Below are 21,872 nucleotides of genomic sequence, written 5' to 3'. Positions count from 1 at the left end.
CCCAACTCAAAACTTCTTCCTGGAAGATACCTTCCCCTTCTACTCTAGATATGTAGATATGAAGATGGCATTCAGTAATTAGCTAAGACAGCAATGTTCTGAGTTGTCTGTAGAGGCCACAGAGAGTTTACAGCCAGAACTATCACAGTGCCTCATGTGCTTCCTGATCATGTTCTCCCATTCATTTTCTGAAGTGCATGTGAGACCTGAAGCTGCTTCCACCCCAACAGGCGCATCTTGTTTTCCTTCTGATTTCTTGAAAGGATAGTAATCTCTGTATAATAATCTGTAATCCATTTTTCTCCATTCTCGTGGAGAAAAACGTTCCAGCAGGTCTGGAGCCCCCCAGTCCCTGCACCTGAGCCAAGGGGCCTGTCTGTGATGCCAGTTTAACATTGTGACCCACCTCTGCAGCCAGTTAACTGAGGTTCTTGGTAACACATCCCTCGGGGGCAATCACAGTGAAACAACACTGACCAGTGTGTGATTTTTATCTGCCAGCATAAAACTGCTGCTGGCTGCAGATGATTGTAAATAATAAAAGTAGTAGAGCTTCAGTTAAGTCATAGAAGGCAGTGTGGGCAAGGAGCCCATGAACAATTGTAAATGAAACTGCATCTCTGAAAGAAGGAGAAGCAAAGGGGCAATTTGCTGAACAGCAGCCATCAAAATAAAATCAAGAAGCAGTCAGAAATTATACTGTAAGGTAAAACTGTGTTTCTGGCAGAGCTTTGTCATGGATGTTACCTAGGACAGTTCACAGCCTTCACATGTCCACCGAGGCTTTTCCTGGTTCTTAGTGCAAGGTTGAGCAGCACACCATTCCTAGTGGGATCTTCACTACCTGTGTCAGGAAGGGATCATCAAAGCTTTCCAGGAACCTCCTGGACTGTCTGTACTTTGCTGCGTCACCTCTCCAGCTGTCAGGGTGGTTAAAGTCCCTCACAAGAGGGGAGAACCAGGACCTGTGCATTGAGGCTGCTTTGAGCACCCTGCATTGTGGCATCACGGTGGCTATGGAATAAGGAAGCTGTGTCCTGTGCAGGACACCCACTGCAGTCTCTAAGGGATGGGGGAATAGGACAACCTGCTTGGCCTGGAGGAGGCAGAGCCACCCACAGCTCCCCTCGCCATCAGGCTGGCCTGGGACAGCGTGACAGAGCAGCCCTGCAGGCACACAGCCCCTCAGCCAGGGGCAGTACCTGAGCAGCTGACACCCCAGCTGCCCCTGGCCCAGCAGGCCAAGGACAAGGGAACAGCGCAGCGTCCCGAGGCTCTGGAGTGCAGCTGGGATGCTGGCAGAAGGCTTGGCACGTCCAGAAATGCCATGGCAGGATCCCCAGACGTGGTGAGGCAGAGGCAGACAGGTCAGCACGTTCCCCCGCTCCCTGCGCACCCCACGGGGCTGGGGACACGGGGACAGCGGGCTCAGGCGGGGCTGTCCTCACAGGGCAGGTGGCAGCTGCCACCATCGGCTACCACGATGGCCAGCAGTACGCGGCCGAGTCGGAGCGGCTCAGGAAGGCCAGGCTGCGTGTGGAGAAGGCCATTAAGGTGAGGGGTTCGGTTCCCCAGCGCCCCGAGATGGCACGTGCTGGCATTTGTGCCCCTGTGGCTCAGCAGAGCCGGCTCGCAGCTCCGGGAGCGCAGGCTGAGCTGGCTGCTGTCCCGCAGGAGAAGAAGATCTTCACCGTGCACGGCCCCTACCCCGTCATCCGCCGGCTGCTGCGCGCCCGGGGCTGGGTGGAGAGGAAGCTGCCCCTCAACCACAAGCAGCTGAAGCAGCAGCCTGCCGACCAAAGACAGCAGCAGCCGGACAGGGGGGCAAGCGGTGGCGGTGATGAGCAGGGGGAGGCAGCGCTGAACCCGCCGGGCGGGGCACAGCCTTCCCCGGGCACCGCAGAGCCCCTGCAGCACCCGTGGTGCACAGCATGCGATAAGGAGAACGAGGGGGAAAGGGAAGATGAAGACGAGAACGAAGATAAGGAGCAGTGCAGTGAGGACTCTGAAGACATCCATGACCTCATGGTTAGCTAAGAGGGCTAGGGCTGAGCTCTGCCACAGCTGCCCACGTCATCCTGGGACCCTCAGAGGCAGGGCTCAGCCTGGGGCTCGGGGCTGGGGCAGGATGGGGGCTCCCTGGCTCACCCCAGCCCGCTCTCTCCCGCAGTCCTTCCTGGTGCAGGACCAGGTGCCAAACTTCCTCTGGACCATTCGCCTGAGCAGCGTTGACCGGGAGCTGCTGGCGAGGATTGAGGTGGTGAACCGCTATCCCCGGCTGGCCGCGCTTTGCACCAAGGTGGGAGCACGGGGGCCTCAGGGAGGGCACACGAGGGGTGCGGGTGTCCAGAACGAAATGACCAGCTTCTCCAAACAGGAGGGGCTGTGCCAAAGCCTGCAAAACTTGTCCTGGTTCGAGCAAGTCGACTTCAACACCTTTTTCCCCCGGTGCTACCGCCTGGGGTTCAAGGACGAGAAGGAAGCCTTCATTGGTGAGCCTGAGGCTGCTGCCCTCCTGTCACCCCTCATGCTCCAGTCTTCCCGTGTCCTGTGCAGGACTGGCTAGGGATGATGCTTCCCTCTTGCAGATGATTTTTGCCTGACAGCAGCTCGCAGCCTTCTCAAATTGGCCCTGCAGAAGGTCGGGGACAGGCCGGTGGGGACAGAGCAGCCCTCAAAACCCGACGAGGTGCCGGGTGAGTGCATGGAGCTGGCTGAGCGGGGTGGAGGCGAGGGATGAAACGGGGAGTTCAGGGCGTGTCTGAGGGCTGAGCTTGGAGGGTGAGCATCTGCTCATGTCTGTGGCTTGGGGTCCCTTACTCCATCCCCTGCCCTAGCTCCAAAGGCATCCGTCCCACAGGAAGGCTCGGTGCTTCGGCCCCAAGGCTGGCGTAGGAGTCATGAATCTCACCCCATGCTGTCCACAGCAGGGCCGTGCTCGCCCCTGTATCCTGACCTGCTGGAGGAGGCCCTGGAGGTCTGTGAGCAGCACCTGGGAGTTCTGGGGCACCAGGACATCGACAGGAGCACCCCGTCGCCCTGCCGGACGTGCATCGACTGGGACCGCTTCCTGCCGGAATACTACCGCGTGGCACAGTGGGTGCTGAGCGGGACGGGGCAGGGGGGACAGCGGTGGGGCCGCTGCTGACCCCCCGTGTCCCCCACAGCGAGGGGGCCAGGCTGGAGCTGGACGTGGAGCAGCGGGAGCGGTGCCAGGAGCTGCTGCTGCGCCTGGAGGAGAAGCTGCCGCAGCTCGGCATAGAGGGCAGCCTCAACGTGTGGATCGTCAAGCCCAGCGCCAAATCCCGCGGCAGGGGTAAGGCTGGGGGAGGCGTGGGGCACACACATCCCGCGGAGAAGGGGTGCCACCGTCCCTGTGTTGCCCAGGCATCGTGTGCGCGACGCGGCTGGAGGAGGTGCTGGAGCTGGCGCAGAGCTGCGTGGGCACCCCGGCGGGCGTGTGCGAGTGGGTGGTGCAGAAGTACGTGGAGCGGCCGCTCACCATCTTCAACACCAAATTCGACATCCGGCAGTGGTTCGTGGTGACCGACTGGAAGCCGCTGACCGTCTGGTTCTACCGAGACTGCTACCTGCGCTTCTGCTCCCGGCCCTTCTCCCTGTGCCACCTGGAGCCGTGAGTGTCCCCCCCGAGCCCCGGCTGGCACCGCCCAGCCCCCCGGCACCCCCTGACCCAGCCCCGCTCTCCCTGCCCCAGCGCCAGGCACCTCTGCAACGTCTCCATCCAGAAGCGGTACAAAACGTGGCAGCCGGACCCCCGCGTGCCCCCCGACAAGATCTGGTCCAACAAGCAGTTCCAGGCCCACCTGGCGTGGCTGGGGCGGGCGAACGCTTGGCAGCGGGTGATGGTGCCCGGCATGAAGGCGGCGATCCTGAACGCCCTGCGCTGCGCCCGGGACCAGGTGGGCTCCCGCAAGGGCAGCTTTGAGCTCTTCGGGGCCGACTTCCTCATCGGGGAGGACCTCCAGCCCTGGCTGCTGGAGATCAACTCCTGCCCCACCATGAGCCCCTCCTCGGCGGTGACGCGCCAGCTGTGCGCCAACGTCCAGCGGGACACGCTGCGCCTCGTGCTCGACCGCAAGGACAACCCCACCTGCTCCATTGGTGCCTTTGAGCTCCTCTACAGGGAGGTAGGCTGGGGACCGGGGACAGCCACTCCCCCGGCACCCTGAGCCCCCACTGCCCCTTGTGTCCCCCTGCAGGCAGCCGTGTCCTCGTGTCTGACTGTCGGGCTGAGGCTGATGGTCACCGGCTGTTCCCTGAAGAAGCCCCAGTCGGCGAAGCGTCGATCCCAGGACAGGCTCCCCAGGTCTGCACCCTCAGGGAACAGAGCCGCCAAGGTGCACGGGTCGAGGGCGTCACGGGAAAAGCTGCCTCCTATGGTGCTGCAGGGCAGCTGCTGCCTGCCCAAATCTGACCCTCCAGCACTGCCACGGGCCCCACCCTGCTCTGCTGGGAGCCAGGAGCTGCCGTGGCTCCTTCACCTCGATGGGCAGTCCGGGGAGGCTCAGCCCCTGACCAGTAGCTGTTCCGTGGATAGAGTGCCAGGACCACCAAGCCAGGGAGCCACCAGGAGCCCCCAGCGACCCCCAGGCCACTCTGCTGGAGACCAGGAGTTGCCGTGGCTCCTTCACGTGGTGGTCGGGCAGCCCCAGGAAGCTCAAGCCCAGACGGCTTTGCAGCCGACCGCCAGCAGCTGTCCTCTGCACAGGGGGCCTGTGCCACCGCCCCGGGGAGCGACCAGGAGCCCCTGCCTGCCTCCGGGCGGCTCTGCCAAGAGCCAGGAGCTCCTCCACGCGGCTGGGCAAGCCGAGGATGCCGAGGCTCAGTTAGCGCGCCCCCAGGAAGCTCAGCCCCCGACCAATAGCTGTCCCCGGGACGGGTTGTCACCGCGCCAGGAGGCGCCCAGGAGGCCCAGGCGACCCCCGGGGCGCCAGGGATTGCCCCGGCTCAGTCAGCCGGGTGGGCAGCCCCAGGCTGCCCGGCCCCAGCGAGCTCTGCCCCCGATCAGCGCCCGCCCCCCGGTGCGGGGCCCTGTGCCACAGCCCCCGGCAGCGCCCAGCAGGCCCTGGCGGCCCCCGGGCTGTGCACCCACCCCCCCAGGGCTGCCTGCCCGGCCGGCGCGCCTGCCGGCGCTGTGACAGCCCCGGGAGCCAGCCCCTGCCGGCGACAGGAGAACCGCAGCTCCCCAGGGCATGCAGGGGACCTGGGACACAGAGACACCCCGCGAGGGGACAGCGCCCTGCCCGTCCTGGGTGGCTAACACAGCAGCACCCGGCAGGTACGGGAGCCCGGGGCTGTGCTGCGGTAGCCACCTCAACCTGCACGCCTGCTTTAATAGACTTTCGTGAAAAGGACCTGGCTGGGACCTTCTGTGTGTGGGAGATGTGACACAGCTGGGGATGATGCTGCAGGCAGGACCTGGGGCTGCCAGGGCAGCTCCTCTGCTGGCTACAGGCACAGGAGGCAGGGAGAGCTGCCTGTGCCGGCCCCTGCCAGGCAGGGCTGTGGCAGCGGTGACGCTGCTGCAGCCCTGGGAGGTGGCCCGGCACAGAGTGCTGGCAGGGCTGGTGCCCCCTGACACGCCAGGGGCATGGCAGGAGGAGTCCCGTGCCGTGGGTGTGCCAAGAAAAGCAGCAGGTGGGGATTAAAGGGCTGGCAAAGGGAAGTCAGGTGTCCTCAGGGGTCCCCTGTGGGCTCCTGGGGCTGCTCAGGTGTACAGGAAAGGAGGTGGGGGGGAGTGCAGGGGGGCCCTGGGCAGCACCAGCTCCTGCAGATTCCTTTTGTGACGAGGTAACCCACCTTGTTAAAGAATCCCAGGATGGCTGGGCTTGGAAGGGACCACAGTGGGTCATGTGGTGCCACCTCCCTGCTCCAGCAGGTGATCCCAGAGCACACGGTGCAGGATTGTGTCCCGGCAGTTCTTGAGTGTCTCCAGGGAGGGACATTCCTTAGTGTCTCTGGGGATCTGTTCCAGTGTGCGGAGTGAGTTCCTCCTGACAGCTGGAACTGGCACTGCCAGGGCAGCTCCTGTGCTGACAGAGTGCACGCAGGATCTCGTGGCTCCCCAGTGCTTGTGCCCTGTGCCTGCTGCTGTCCCCAAGCATGGCTGGGCCCCTCCTGCCCTGCTCTGGGCTGGGCAGAAGTGACCAGTGCGTGGTACATCAGCTGCAGAAAAAGGCCGGTGCTTCTGGCAGAGTTCTGACGTGGAGACTGGAGCTGGGAGAGCCAGCCACTCTGCTGTTAGAGGCAGCTCCTCAAGCCTCCTCTCTGCAAGGGAGTTTTTCCTCACTGGGGAACTCCTGCTGCCTTAGGGTCCAGACAGACCATTTTCTGCTGGCTGCAGTCATCAGGGCCACTGGGAACAAGTGGAAGAGAAGCTGGATGCAAGGGGAAAATCAAACCTGGCAAGCAGCAGGGGCCATCTCCTGCACCAGTTTGGATCATGTACCCATGTTGGTGACTAGCCCCTGAAAAAGCTGTTTGGCAGGGCAAGTACTGAGAGGGGACCATCCCCTGTTCCCCCAGGAAATCCTGACTGGCATCATCCTCGTGCCTTCTCATCCCAGCCAAAACGGGCTCCAGACTCTCCCAGTCTTCTTCACATGTTTCTCCACACAAAGAAAGGAGAAGAGCTGACTTAACTGGCATTTAGATATCTACCACTAGGTCAGAAAACGTTTTTGCATGACTGATCAGTTCATTCAAATGCCAGTGGCCCAGAGGCAGAAGTGGAGCAAACAGAGGGGCTTGGCTGAGTCAGGATGAATCTTTCAAGACTGTCCTCAAGGGTGGCAGTGAGGATGTATTTAGAGACTCCCCTTGTGCATCAGAAGCACAGTAGGAGAGTCTCTTCCATGAAGCAGTGACAGCAGCACAGGAAGGTTTTAGGGATGCGAGAGCAGATGTCACAAGGAGAGTCAAAGGGTGAAATAAGGAGAAATAAGAGTGTTGAACACAGAGCTGGAATTAAGCTGTGAGAGAGGGAAGGAAACCGCCAATGGAGTGGTTATGGAAAGGCTGAATGATCATTTGGTGGATGGTTTTAAAAGGAGTCAAGGGATAGTCAGACAGAGAGAGCCCTTGGTAATGTAATAGAGAGGAAAGCTCTGCTCTCCCCAGTGACAGATCCTTCTGGGAAGCTGAATCAGTTGTGCGCCAGAAAATGTACTGAGAACGAGGAAATTTGCAGGTAGGAGTTCAAACAGATTACTACTGTGACTCAGTCTCTTGAGATGGGTGACACAAGCAAAAAATAAATCAAAGGGGGAAACCAGTGCAGAAGAGTTAAGCAGACAGAGAGCAGCAACAACAAAGGAAAGGAAAGATGAACTCTGCACATGTACACAACCTAAGGCCAGAGGAGTTGAATGCTGGTGCTGGTTCACAGACAGGCTGTCATGTAACCTTAGCCACACTTTGCGATTTGCCTTTGAGGTTCAAGCGCTTGTGAAGCCTCCAAGGATTGTTTCAATCTAACAGAAGCACCTCGGGCTGGCTGCTCTTGCTGCCTGGGAGTGCTTCGTGCCCTGCTGGATCCCTGCACACCCGCTTGCCTGTTCCATCCCTGCCCCACCAGGCAGCCCTCACACACCCACCCAAACACAAACGTGCACAGCGAGTCCCTTTGTGCAGCTCCTCGTTCCCAAGGCTCCCCAAGCCTCCCTGGAGTTTCCCCAGCCTGCCTCTGCCATGGCTGTTCAAGGAGGAAGATGTGAGCACAGTCACCTTGTGCTAGCAAGCAGGACATCATGTTATTGCTTTGGTACCACAACAGTTTCAGTGAAAGGCACAAAATAACATTTATGTGATAAAAATCCCTCTCACCTCTGTCCTCATATTAATCTTACAGGCGTCCTACATCAGTACATGCATTGTTCCCAATTTATCATATATTTCATTCAGTATGTATTTATGACTGAAATACAAGAACCTGCTTTTTCCTCCCTATTTTCAACACATTTACCATTCATTTGGGTTTTTCTGAAAGGCAATTTGCAACACAAATATTGTTCTAGTCCCAGTAATCTGTGCTCATACGCTAGTGGAAAACAGACAGAAATTCCACAAAGTGGAATTCCTGGGCTGCTGTAAGCACAGTGGAGCTAATAAATACATTTACAGCTTAGGACTTTTGAATGGCTCCTGAATAACCCAGCTTTATCAATTGTTTGAGACTGAATCCCAGGAAATTAAATTTAGCATTACTACTGCCACAAATCTCTTGCCATAGCTCCAAGGAGCACCTCATTTATAATATCAAATTGGGGAAGACTCTCAGTAAGAGGAATTGTATTGACTTAAATGGGCTGGAGGAAGGAGCATTCCCTCATCCCTAAGTAAGGGCTTCACTTCCTGCTCCCAAAATGAACTTGACTGGGGCAAGGCTAAATCATGGTGTGTTGACATTATAGGCCATGGGGACCTCCTGGAAGAAGGCAGGGGGGGAAATAAAAAGTGGCAGAGTGTTTGCTGTGTGTGGTGTTGCAGAAGGATGGGCTGAATAAATCCTGTCCTACGAGCAGCAGTGCCTGTACAGCCCAACAGCTCTCCTGTGGCACAGGGATTGCAGGGAAATCCAACACTCTGGAGCTGCTACAGCCTGTGGCATGCTGCTTACAGGGGAAACAGAGCCAGGGCCCCCAAATGCAGGGGAGCTGTAGAAACACAGACAACAGTCTATAAACAGGAATCTGTTAGTTTTGTGCAATGCAGCTCCTAGCTGCTGACTAAGGATGCCAGAAGAAGCCTGGCACATCACAGGGAATGGCTGTTGATCTGTGCAGCCATTACACAGGACCAACAGAAACATTCACAAGAGCCAGAAGTAGCTTCAGATTGCCTATTAATTCTGGATGCCTGTCAGCAATTGTTATCTGATGGGCTAGAGTGAGCTGGCATCTTCTATGGAGGAAAAAAAGAAATCCAGTCTAGCCATTACTTAAAAGAAATAGCTAAAGAATCATTTCATCATGACTTTCATCCCCTTTGCCTTTCAGCCCCCCTTGGCAGTGGCTGGTGCCTCCTGGCAGCATTCCCGCTGAGCTTGCTGGAGCTCTCGGCCCTGTTCTTCCCCACCGCTCACCCTGTCCCAGCCAGGTGCGCCTTTACCCAGGTGAAGGGTATACCCAGCTGGGCATCCCCTCCCAGCCTGAGCATTCAGTGCTTGCTCCTGTCACCGTGTGCCTCTGAAAGCTTTAAAGCTTTCCTGGGGGAACAGATTTGAATTTATTGGTAAACAAGGAATATCCACCTCTGACAGTCAAACCTGTGTGTGCTGACAGGCACCATCCCCGTTTGAAACACTGATTTGCATCTTTTTGTAAATGAGTTTGCTGGGCCAGGCTTGAGCAGTGTGCTTTCAGTGTGGGAGGAAGCTTTACCTGAATGTAAAAAGATTCGGTGAAAATGAGTTTCAGACATGTGTGTTGCTCTGCTTGCAAAAACCAATTCTTATGTGACCCTTCAGCAGTCACAGCAGGATCTGAAAACTGCTGAAATACGGTCATTTTAAATAAATTTTTCATGGGGTTTGTAATCAAAACTTTTAAACTGACCATTTTCTGTCAGGCTCAGGATAGGCTTGTAAATTAAAAAACAAACAAACAAACAAAAAACAACCTCAAAAAGAAACAAACAAAAACTAAAACCAAATCCTTTCATGCTTAACATCTCTATTCTAACAGACTTTTGAGACTGAGCATCAATAGTTTTCACTAGAATGAATAACAGCAAATCTGTGGGCTTTGGGCAGTTCTGTTTCCTTGACTCTATTTGCATGCTTGTCCAGTCAGGGAAGACAAACAATTGCTCGTGACAGGTCTGACCCATCAGCACCAAACATTCAGCTGCAAGGCTGAATGTAAACTACTGCCTGTTTACAGGGAGTGCTGGCAGCAGTCTCAGGAGCTCGGGAGAGGCTGCATCTCTCCAAATGGTGACACGAGAGTGGGTTTGGTGCACATCCCCACGCAGGAGCTCGGGAGAGGCTGCATCTCTCCACACGGTGACACAGGAGTGGGTTTGGTGCACATCCCCATGGAGAAGCTCCTTTTGCTTTGGTCCTCTGCTAACTGGGGAGCCTTGGGGTGTCATTGCACATGTGCTGGGAGCAGGGTAAAGGAAGATCCTTGCTAGACCCCTAGATTTAAAATCCTGCCTGAACCTTCAGAAGAGTTTTCTGAGATGTCCTAAATACCATTCAACCTCCCACACCTCCCGTTTGGTTTATCTCACACTCTGTGCCTTGGGGCCTGGCTTGGTGCCATGTACAGCACACCTGAGGGACTCTGCACACCCCTGTCTTTGGTTTATCCTCAGCCACTGACATTTTCATCCTCAAACTCAGCTGCAGCAAGAAGCTGTGGTAAAGAGGTCCTGAGTCCAGTTCAGGTATGGAGCTCCCGAATCTTGTGTTAAAGGGGCACTAGAACAACAAACGACAACTAGGCAGGTCAAGCTTCAGTACCTCATCTCCTGCCTCTCCTTCGTGCTTTGATCAGGAGCACTGCCAGGGCCTCCTAAGAGCTTGGAAGGAGGAGAAGGAAGGATGGCACCCTGGCAAACACCATCATTGCACAGCAATGCTAAAAGACCATTCTCCTTGCTTTAGTAGTAAAAAAATGCCTTCTAATTCCAAAAGGCTTACACTACAGCAGCTGAGACATCAGTACTGTTTCGCTGGGTTCTCTGCCCAGGGTCCTGACAACATTCAGAATTTTGCCTGGAAGCAATAAACTAAGCCAAAAAAATTACAGCACAAGTGAAAGGCTCAATTGAAAGTCACATCCAAACAGGCAGGACACAGTGCCAAAGCAGTCAGCAGCCTGGTGGATATTTTAGGCTATTTAATCCTTCAAAGATATGCCAAGTATCTACCTGCCAGTCTTCAGCAGGCAGCTCTGCTTCAGTGAGGGGCTCACTTCAAAGGAAGGTAGATGTTGGTGCCTTCCTTCCACTGGAACTTCTAATCACATCAAGTTAAATAGTTATTTAATACTAGTAAATGCAATACCACAAATAATTGGATCCCTACCAGTCCTGTTTTGGGGAGGCTCCCCCATCCATAGAGCTGAATTACTTTGTGAGGACATCACCCATGTTTGGGGTCTGCTCCTGGGGCTGGGGCACGGTGGTGGTTTGCCCACATGCCGTGAATAAAAGTCACTGTCGGGGCAAAGATCCCCCCACAAGGCTTTTGCCTCGGCCGAGCAAGAGGGACCCAGCATTTTGCACGCTCTATTTTCTTACCAGCCCGGAGCAGCACTTGGGGCACCGCTGTCAATCTGAGCTGCTTTTTGCTTTCCTTGTGAATATTTATCCACTACATTTTCCCCGTGGGAACAGCTGGCAGGAGACAAGGCCTGGTGCACAGCACAGCCAGAGGACAGAGCTCTGTTTGTGTTCCTCCAAGGGCAGCAGCGGTGCAGGGCTGAGCCCGGCAGTGCCCGGCAGGCGGGGACACGCACCAGCCCCGCAGGCGGCTCTCCATCACTGACAGGATCAGGGACACGCACCAGCCCCGCAGGCGGCTCTCCATCACTGACAGGATCAGGGACACGCACCAGCCCCGCAGGCGGCTCTCCATCACTGACAGGATCGGGCACACACACCCAGCCCCGCAGGCTGCTCTCCATCACTGACAGGATCGGGCACACGCACCAGCCCCGCAGGCTGCTCTCCATCACTCACAGGATCGGGCACAGGCACCAGCCCCGCAGGCGGCTCTCCATCACTGACAGGATCGGGCACACACACCCAGCCCCGCAGGCTGCTCTCCATCACTGACAGGATCGGGCACACGCACCAGCCCCGCAGGCTGCTCTCCATCACTCACAGGATCGGGCACAGGCACCAGCCCCGCAGGCGGCTCTCCATCACTGACAGGATCGGGCACACACACCCAGCCCCGCAGGCTGCTCTCCATCACTGACAGGATCGGGCACACACACACAGCCCCGCAGGCTGCTCTCCATCACTGACGGGATCGGGCACAGGCACCAGCCCCGCAGGCGGCTCTCCATCCCTCCCAGGAGGGGTTTCTCCCCGTCCCTGGCACTGCTGCAGGGCTTTCGCTGCAGTTTTCTGCCGATCTCTGCTGCCCTCTGCTGGTGCGCGGCCGAGGCAGAGGAGAGCCCTCCAGGGAAGCCAAAGCCTCGGTCCTTTGCAGCAAAATCTCACTCTCAGCCTCATTAAAACTCTAGCGTAGGCACAGCTGGTTTGATTCTTCTTTGTCCCCAACACATACCCTGAAGTCACTCGGTGAAGGATTTCTTGTCTAATACCACCACGGGGAATTCACTGAGAAGCTAATTCATCCTTATTACCTCACGTCAGGTAAATACTGGTTTAATCAATTTAGTATTAATTAAAAAAAAACCCAACAAAACCAACAAAACTACGTAGGATGAGGGTTAAAGACACTTGAATTTCTCTCTGAATCAGGAGCCATTCTGAGAAACTTAGCCCTGCCCCATCCACTGCTGCTTACAACCCCACCTTTAGATCAGGCATCAATTTTCCATCACCAGCTCAGGGAAGGGCTACCACTCAGAGGGTCTTACCCAGACCCTGTGCACAGCTCTGGGGAAAAACCCAGGGGAGGATATTCTCTGATCCCTGCCAGATGCAATTTCCAAATAATTTAAGACAAAAGCTGCCTTTCTCATGGAGATAAAAAACACTGTGGCAAGTGAGCATGGATGGACCCAGACTGCTGCATATTCCAACAGGCTTCATTTTCTCCCGTGCTCCGCTGTTCCCATCACCTGCTGCAAAACAGATTTTTAAACCACACACAGGCTGCTCTGCCTCTGCTGCATGTGCTGAGACCAGTTGAGAGGAGAAAAATCCCCATTAGGCAGGCTCCTGGCTGAAGAGGCAGCTCTGCTTCAAGCCTGCTCCTCCGCTGCCTCTCAGCATCCTCCTGGACAATCTCCACGGCTCAGTGCTCTGCAGGGCCCAGAGGGAAATGCTTCCCTACAGCACCTGCCAGAGAGCTGCAAACTGCCAGCAGGCTCTTCCTATGGCACTTCACTCGGCCACGGTCGGGAGGCAATGCAGCCCTGTGGATAACACACCGACCCAGAAACGCATCCCCTGCTTCTCTGCTGCATCTCTAGGAACGAGCGCTCCCTTCCTCCTGCTTGAACTGCCGCCTCTGCAAAGAGAGGGCATCCTTTCCCCAGTAAAGCAGCGTGAGAGCTGTTGGTAACAAGATTTACGATTATTGAGGAGTTATTGAGCACAGCTCTTAGATCCCGCTCCATTGATTTTGCCTCACAGACTCGGTGGCTCCTGCCACCATTACCAGTGAACTCGCACCAGCCCTGCGGTACCTCCTGGCTGTGGTGGCTGTGCAGGAGGATCCTGGCACCCAGAGCTGCTCAGAGAGCCGTGGTCACAGGGGATTTGCTGGCCAAATTACAGCTGGGATATCACCTTGTTTCTTTCTTGTTGTGTCACCCCCTTGGACGGGGTGCTTGCAACAAGCATAAACCACAACCACCAGTGTCGTGTTTAACTCATGTGATGCTTCAGAGGGTGAAACAGCTTTCTCTGATAAGCCCTGTGAAAAGTAAACAGTGAATGTAGATCCTACAGTAGGTTACTCCTCATAGCTGCTTCTATGGCTTGTGGCCAGTTCAACAGCCCTTGTGAGCTCTGCTGCCCTGTGCTGTCCTGCTCTGCAGTCCCAGGGAAGTGATGGGTTATGCAGTGCAGGGTTGCTCTGAGCTGATGCCTATTTTGATCCATAATGAGCCATTTTAAATAACTGTGCTGCAGAGCAAAGAGAGGTGCTTTGTCCAGGCCGTGGTGTTGGAGTGTAGGTGAGGAGGTGGGTTAATAGCAGGTAAATGTACCTTCTGCCTCCAAGACTGTCCTAGGCTGCAGTATTTGAATAGCAACAAGCAATTTTCCCTTTCAGTAAAATTTATACCATTTGGCTCAGTGGAATTAACAACTAATAATTAAAAAAATTAAAAAGCAAGCCAATGTGTCAGAAACAGACTGCCTGATCATACTTTGTGTGTGGATGTGTCTGAGCACATGAGGGACCAAGGGCCTGAGTCACTGAAGGGGAAGGTCTCAGGAAGCCCACGTCAACATCAAAACATTCAGCAGCACTTCTGCTTTGTGTTTGCAGTTGTCATTTGGCCACAGTCACAAAACCAAGTCTCCCTTCAAGTAGCTAAGCTGCTAGTTTGTGGTTCACTATGAAACAGCACAAACCCAAAGCCTGTGCTTTGCCTCCCTGGTCCCCCATATTTGAATTAAACCCAGTAGGTTGGGAGGCAGTGCTGCAGGATTTTCCATTTCCTAATCCTAGCAGAAACAGCAAGCCATCCCCAAACAGATCATCCTACCCTACCATTGCTTTGAAACCCAAATCAAAACCCAAGCAGGAGGTCAGTACTCCATTCTAGACCCAAAACCCAGGTTTTCACTCAAACACTTTTGTTTTACTCCAAATTCCATTCAAAAAGCCACACTGGACAGACAGCGTCTGCAGACAGGAGACGTGAAAATGCCACGAGGGGAGTTTGTGGCCATTGGAGCCTCTCTACAGCACCTCTGGGCCCTTTGCTGTTCAGGATGCAAGCAATCATCACTGGGCTGCACTGACAGATTTGGATTTTCATTTACTTGGAGACAATGGCCAGTCCTTAATAAGGTAATTAAAGGTCCTCTTTAATAGCCCAGCAGGAGGCATTTTCTGTCTCCTGGCAAGTGCCCGGTGTGGCCGAAGTTCAGCTAGACACGCTGACAATGAGCATCCATTTTCCCTCACGTTTATTGCCCAGGTTTTCAAAGCAGTGTGCTGCTGCTGCAGGGATGCTCCCGGGAGCTCAGCGCTGCTGGGGCTGGCTCTCAGCTGGGCTCGGGGAGCCCTTCCCGGCCGCCCGTCCGTCCGTCTGTCCAGGGGAGATGGAGCTCCCAGCCCGGACTGCGGCAGCGCCCGGAGCGAGCCAGCCCGGCCGGACCGCTCTCGAAGGCTGGCCTTGGGACCGCGCCGGCAGCGCTCCTCGTTAGTGCTGCGCTAATTAACCTATCACAGGGCTGTCGGAGCACACGCTCACTGCCCGCCGGCCCGCTGGAGAGGGGCTGGGGCAGCTGGGATGCTGGAGCTGCTTGCTTTATTTAACTCCAGATCCTTTTGCCTCCCTACGGCAGCAGCTTTCTGCCTGTGCCTCTCTAACGCTCTCTGTCACAGCCCCGGGCATCACAACAACTTTGATTTCTTAAAGACAGACACAAACTACATTTGTGCTGAATTATTTTTACCTATAGATATCACAGATGTGAAAACAGTACAAGGAGCGAGAGTGTTTTAACAAAACCAACCTGCCGCACCTCAGCCCCAGCATTTCAAGATGCCTATGAATAATCTAGAGATTCCAGGTCAGCCAAAAGGCTGTAAAATTGTATCCATGAGCATCTCTCTGAATTTCTAGTATAGCCGGATGGCAAAAGCACAGTGGCCTCTCCCCTGCTGTCATTTTTGCTGGAAAACAGTCTCTCAGTTTCTGCTACCTGCTGTCATCCTTCTTTTGGCTTTGCTTTATCCCTCATGCCCTCTGCCTCATAACAACTGAAATCTCTGTGGCCTGCCTTGTTTCACCTCTTTTCTGCATCTCTCCAAGCCTGCCCCTTCCCAAACAGGCACCATGCTGGTTTTCTCCTCTGCTCTAAGTGGTGTTCCCACATCACTTTGTACATCACTTCCAGCTCCGTGTGCTTCTCCCTCTTGCATCTGCCTCCTCCTCCCCACAGTTATCTTCTTTTTTGGCCCTCCTTCACTAAAACAGGCAATATTCCTGCACTAGATGAAGAGCTCAGCACAGTCCTAGGGCAGGGTTTTGAATTCCCATTGCTCACAGAGTCTCCTTCAGTTACCCAAAAGGGATCTCAACAGATAAGTTTTCAGCCGCCAGAGTGCAAAAGTCCTCAGGAGGATTCTCTATTTCTGTCAAAGACTTCTCCATTGCTACAACCACATACCCAGATCATATATCCTAATATTTTTCCATGGGAAAAGACAAGTCAGCCAGAACCTTGTGACTTTCAAAAAGCAATCACTTATTATCTCACTGTTGCAACCAGGAATGCCTCGAGGAAACTTGTACTGCTGAATGCAGCCAGGGCACCCACAAAGATTTCTTGTTGGCAGGATTAGAATCTGCACTTGTGCTGCCAAAATGCAAATGCCACTGTGAGGCAGCTGAGAGCACACTGCAGTTCCAACCCTTTAAATAATCCAGATGTGTGATTGACTGGTGTAGCCCACTCTGTGTGTTGGGTTCCCAGCTGCTGGTCAGAGCAGCAGGACGTGCCTGGGGCGTGTGTCAACACCAACCTGCACACGGTTAGCAGGGGCTGCTGGCACCCAGGAGGAAGCAGGTTTGGCAATTGCCACCAGGCTGTATTTCTGAAAAGCCAAACACCACTTACAGCATTTCCCTGGGGAGTTCAGGAGCTCTGATCCTCACAGCTCCACAAAGCACGGGGAGCAGCAAAGCCAGCCATCACTGCTGGTGTGAGGTGCTACAGCCACGGTGACCCACAGCTCTTCTTTCCCAGCCTGGCTTTGACCATGCTCTGCAGACATGAGGGAGCACAATGCTCCAAGGCCAGAGCATCAACACACAGTGAAGTGATCATGGCTTCCTGCTTCCAAGGCAGCTCAAGCCTCCCACCTTAGTGGGGGGGGGGGGGGGGGGGGGGGGGTGGCTCCCAAAGCTCTGTGATCTGCAGACCAGCTCCATTCATGCCGGTTAGGTTTGGCCCCTCCTGCTCTCACTTGCTGCAGTTGCCAAGATCTGTCCCTACTTTGTGCCCAGCACGAGGGGACAAGGACACTCAGCTGTGGGAGCTCCAGTCACCCCTGTGGCCAGCACGGTGCAGGTGCCAGGCTGGGGTGGGTGGCAGAGTGTGGCAAACCACACTCAAGGACTCGGCAAGCCATGAGAGCCCAGCAGTTTTAGCTGGAAATCGCAACCCTCCCTTGCAGTGGAAGGATATGTGCCATGAGCATTTTCCAGAGCCCTGGATCTCCACCCTCCTGCACTGACACCCTCTCCAGCACGCGCAGTGAAGTGAATGCTACCACAGGGGAAGGTGCACCTCTGCAGCCACCCCCCCACCGTATGCCCCAGCTCCACCTCCCTTTGAAGGTGTGATCCCAAGGATAACACACATCTCCACACTGCCTGGCTTAGATCAGGCTCTGTTTGCCCAACTACATACCTTGAAAAAGCACCAAGAAAATCCCTTCTGGAGATTGGCTGCAAACTACCACATACGTCATCTACATTTACATATACGTGTAAAAGCTTAATATATATGTAAACTATATTTACATACAAACATATGTTAAAGCCTTTGGTAGGGTGGGATGATCCCCACAGGCTGAACTATTTGAATTTCTCAGGGAAAGACTTAAGCTTAACATCCCTAGTGTAGCCTAAGATATTTATATGAAAAAAATTAGTATTTTTCAATAGTTGAAATTCTTAAGGCCTTAATCAGGTTAGAGGGATTTAGAAGTTAGATTAATATCTCATTACACAGAATACAGAATTGGCTTTTTCCTAGCTGCCTACAATAATGATTTGAAAAAGAAAGAAAATCCTACCATTTTAGCAGACTTCTCCAAGTCCACAAGAGACACCCTTCTAGTTTCCAAAGCTCTGTGGCATTCCAAGGCATTCCTGCAGAAAAGAGAAGTATTTTAATGGTAATCGTTTTAACACCTTTGACATTGTTTTGTAAGTACCTTGGATCCCAAAGTGCTTCACAAAGCTGCAGGGAGAGGTGAGGGCTGACGAGTCTAAATTTAAGGAGCAGGAAACCTGACTCACTGCTGGCACTGCCAGGGGCTCCCTGCAGGAGCGGGTAAATCACCCGGGGTGGTGTCTGCAGCGCCCAGCCTCGCCCGGAGCCCTTCTCCCTGCAGCCTTTGGCTTCAGGAGACATTTCCCGGGAGCAGGAGAGGATGAGAAAGCTGGCAGTGTCCCTGAATGCCCCCATCACCCGCTGCAGTGTGTCCTCATCCACCTTCCATCGCCACACAGGGCAGGGAAGGTCACAGGCAAGGGTGACCCAGGCTGATCAAGGATCAGTGTGGCAATGTTCTGTGGGCAGGCCAAACCTAAACTTTGTGCTTTGCTTTAGGCAATCAGCTCCAAATAATAATGAAAACTAACCCTTCAAAACAGCAAATAGCCTTTTCAACCACAATAAAAACCCGGGGGGTGTTTGTAGTTTGTGCTCCAAGCATTCTACGCTTCTAATGGTAAACTAGGAAAGGGGAGAGTATATAGAGATGCCTGGGTTCAGACAAAAAGCTGTATTCAAATTTCAGAGATCCAGGTGTTGTTTAGTAACCATTGAAAATGTGTTGGCATTGAAAATGGAAACATTTTGATGATCATTTTTAAAAGACCATGAGAAACCTAGAGATGCCTTTCCTGTGGCCCTGCCCTCAGCTGGGACAATCCCTGGCTGCCTGGGGGCACGAGAGCTGTGGAGCATCACCCTACAAGCAGCCACAAGAGCCTCTGGGTCAATGCATGTCAATTCAAACTCTGCGCTCATGAGACCCACTTGTCACGGTGACCCTTTCTGTGCTATGCTAGGAGCAGCAATCAGAGAGGCCTTTCTGGAGGGAGGAAGCTGTGGTGAGTGAGGACAACATCTGCAAGGTGATGCTGCTGCTAAGATTTCCACGCTGTGACTTCTGCCACATGCAGAGCCAGCAGAGCTCCTTGGAGACAGACTCCTCCAAAGCCATCTGCTCGTGAGGGTGATACCTCACACACCTCGGAGGGAGCGAGCAGAAACCCAGCACAGCTCCCCTGCCCCCCTGGCTGACAACCCAGAGCCCAGAAAGGCTAAGCCCAGCCAAGGAATTAAATACCATGCTGGAAGACCAAAGCTCTCCCTGCCCTGAAAGAGAAGGTAAATATCTCTAGCATTTACAGTTCCAAAGTTATATTGGAGAAGGCTCCCCCAGAGACACTGATTCAAAGGAAAGTGTTGCTGGGGTTTTGGCTAGCACGTGGATTTAGTCCCAGCTGCAGAGCCATGTCCTGAGGACCGGAGGGCTTGGGACAGCCAGGGTCACACAGCCCCCCAGCTGCCTGGCTGAGGAGCAGCAGAGCATTAGTAGGAGCTGGAGGGGAAAATAATAGAGAAGGATAAAAATAAAACTACTCAAACTCCATCTTATCATTAATATATTAAAAAAAAGTACTCAACTACCATTTTGTCCTTAACAAAACAGGACCAGGTTACAGTTTGGGGGTGCACCCCTGCTCCATCAAGCCCACCATTCTCCTGCTGCCAAATCCCTGACATACTGGAACAGCCCTGAGGCACGGGGCCTCACCACCCCAGAACAGGGACTTCCTTGGGAACATCAGCTTTGCTCCAGAAACAGGGGGATGGCTGGTGTGCATTCACACTTCCTGGCTGTCAGCAAGCCAGGTCTGTCCCACACTTTGGCTGAGCATTGGAGCTGGAAGCAGGAATAATCTGAGGCTGAAATGGTGCTGCTGGTAACTGAGGAAAACAACAATTTTGTCCTCTCTAGCTACATCCCCAGTCCTCTGCTACCCTGCTTTGCTGTTGCTCCAGACCCTGTGATGGTTTAAACCTCTGTGGGCTACCATGGAGCTGCAGCACTGAGCATCAGATCAGTTTTTCCCAGAGTGCTCCTGACTCAGTCTCAGGATGCAGCACCAGGCAGCAGAAGCTGCCTTACCCAGGAACCTTCTCCTCAATACACAGTTCCTGAATCTCTTCAAATAACCAAACTTCAGGAGGAAATGCCTGTGGGATTCACTTTGTTTCTGGGGAAATCCAAGGCAGCAAGGCACAACAAGACAAATCCCCTCCCTGCTATCACGGAATTGAGCTCGGCACGCAGAGCCCTTCCCACGGCACAGCTCGTCCCCGATGGCTGAGGCTGTGCAGCCTGTCCTGAGACACAGACAGCACCCTGCCTCCCCAGTGCCTCAGCAGTCTCCTTCACCCTTACAGCATAGCTGAAGGTTTTCAGCTGCCTGATTCACTGCAGACCTCCAGAATCCTGTCTGCACATCTCGACAGCTCCATCCGCCTCTAGGGCAGGGACTGCCTGCTGTTCCCAGCACTGTATCTGCACTTCTGGATTTCAGCCTTGGAAGAAGCTCAGGACAGTCCGAACCTGGGGACTTCTCCCACCAACAACTGGGAGCAGCAGCCTCAGACTGTTTGTATCCGCAGTTCCCAGTGCTGGAGCAGAGAGCAAGCCCTTCTCCATCCTCTTTTGCCCGGGAGTGCTGGCTGCAGGGTGCTGGTGAAGCAGCACGGCAGGGGGAGGCCCTCAGGGCAGTCACCAGAATGGCATTCCCACCAGCGTGGGCAGGGAAAGAAAGGGAAAATTCTCATTTTCATTCTGTTGTGCAAACAACGACTTCCTAGATTTAGAGCCTCTTGACCCATCTCACTCCTTGGACCCACTCCAGAGCTTTCAGCCTGTCTTCGAGAGCTGGAGTCCAGCTCAACCCATGTCCAATATCCCTCATTTTTGATGGCTTCTCATCACGTCCCAGTTCATCCTACATTGGGTGGAAAGCAATGGATCCCTTGACAAAGACACCCCCCCACCCCCAGCTCTGCCTTCCCCTTCTGCCCCTCAGCAGCCCTGGTCAGCAAAGGGGCCCCGTGAGTTTCCCTGTTTGGAGTGGAAGCATTTGATTTGTGTCTCATTTTGCCGCAGAATGAAGCGTAGGCTCTTTCTCATTGCCAACCACCCCCTCAGCCATCCCGGGGGGATATTCCTGTCCCCTGAGCCTGCTCTGTGCAGTGAACCCTCAGACACCAGCAGCAGCCTGAACATTTGTCATTACTAACATGATTTCCTGGGGATTGGAGAGGGAAGGTAACCCAGACCACCAAACACTGCTCTGAAATGATGAATCAGAAAAACAGGCACTCATTAAGCATCTCAGTTCTCACTGTAACAGCCTCCTTTAAATCAAAAACAGCTCTTAGAGACTATACCTGGCCTTCCTCTCCATCCATAAAGAGACAAGGAGCCTACAAGTACTGACCAGGATTCAGAGAAACTGAAGAATTTGTCTTGAAAGCTGCCCCTTTAAGGTCTTCAGTTGCATTTTAGCCTGACTACCAACTTGCAGCAGCCTCTGCACCTGATCTCCCTTGCCCGGACTGAACACGTGCCTCGGGCAGATGGAGATGCTGAAGGGACAGAAGCTGCAGCAAAAGCAGCACTGCTGCCCTGCTTGAAAATCATTTAACGTCCAATAACTCACCAACAGCAGCCTGGCTGCCACTAAAGCCATTCATTTCCCTTGCTCTGCCAGGAGTATAACAGGGAATAGCTGCATTGGATGTTTTGTAGCTGCTCCCAGCCACTTTCCAAATTCCAGCCCAGAGAGAGCTTCCACTGCTGAGTAAGGAGCCCTGAAATTGGCCAGTGAGGCTTGGGACTGCAATGGAAACAATGACACTGCCTCCACTCAGGGAGCAGGGCCAGAGCTCACAAATACCTTCCAGGGACAGTACAGGAGAAGGCTGGAAATCATTCATAATTTTAACTGAGCTGGAAACAGAGCATTCACTTACGGGTAGTAGCGAAGGAAAGTACCTGCCCTTGTGGGACGTTCTTGGCAGAAAAGCTGTAAAGAGCTCAGCAATGTGAAAAGCTCACTGGAGAGAAAGAAACTCTGCCTGGCTCAGGCACAATCTGCATTCCTGGGCCTGCTGCCCCTCACTCAGCTGATATAAAGGATGTCCATGGGAAATGAGGTCAGATCTCTTGTGGCCACACCAGAGCTCAGACTTAC

General features: G+C 54.2%; 1 protein-coding gene across 1 annotated transcript; it reads left to right on the top strand.

Moving 5' to 3' along the window:
- Positions 1-1,327: 1,327 nt before the first annotated feature.
- Positions 1,328-5,159, top strand: LOC128946558 (tubulin tyrosine ligase 3-like). The gene is made up of 10 exons (XM_054290437.1): positions 1,328-1,367; positions 1,451-2,028; positions 2,171-2,299; positions 2,378-2,492; positions 2,589-2,696; positions 2,928-3,096; positions 3,168-3,316; positions 3,388-3,634; positions 3,716-4,148; positions 4,221-5,159. Exons 1-10 carry the CDS (start codon positions 1,328-1,330, stop codon positions 5,157-5,159), a joined length of 2,907 nt encoding a protein of 968 aa, XP_054146412.1.
- Positions 5,160-21,872: the final 16,713 nt, after the last annotated feature.

The sequence above is a fragment of the Melozone crissalis genome, unplaced genomic scaffold (genome assembly GCF_028551555.1).
Source record: "Melozone crissalis strain CALT ecotype California unplaced genomic scaffold, PUWL_Pcris_2 ptg000081l_1, whole genome shotgun sequence".
NCBI classification, from domain to species: Eukaryota; Metazoa; Chordata; class Aves; order Passeriformes; family Passerellidae; genus Melozone; species Melozone crissalis.
The sequence above is the reverse complement of the archived record's forward strand: the minus strand, read 5'-3'. Positions and strand labels throughout refer to the sequence as shown.

Excerpts from the sequence above, each read along its gene's own strand:
- LOC128946558 (XM_054290437.1), top strand. The coding sequence starts at position 1,328 with ATGGCAGGATCCCCAGACGTGGTGAGGCAGAGGCAGACAG. Across the intron at positions 1,368-1,450 it reads GGTGAGGCAGAGGCAGACAG|GGCAGGTGGCAGCTGCCACC; the intron begins GTCAGCACGTTC and ends CTGTCCTCACAG. Across the intron at positions 2,029-2,170 it reads AAGACATCCATGACCTCATG|TCCTTCCTGGTGCAGGACCA; the intron begins GTTAGCTAAGAG and ends TCTCTCCCGCAG.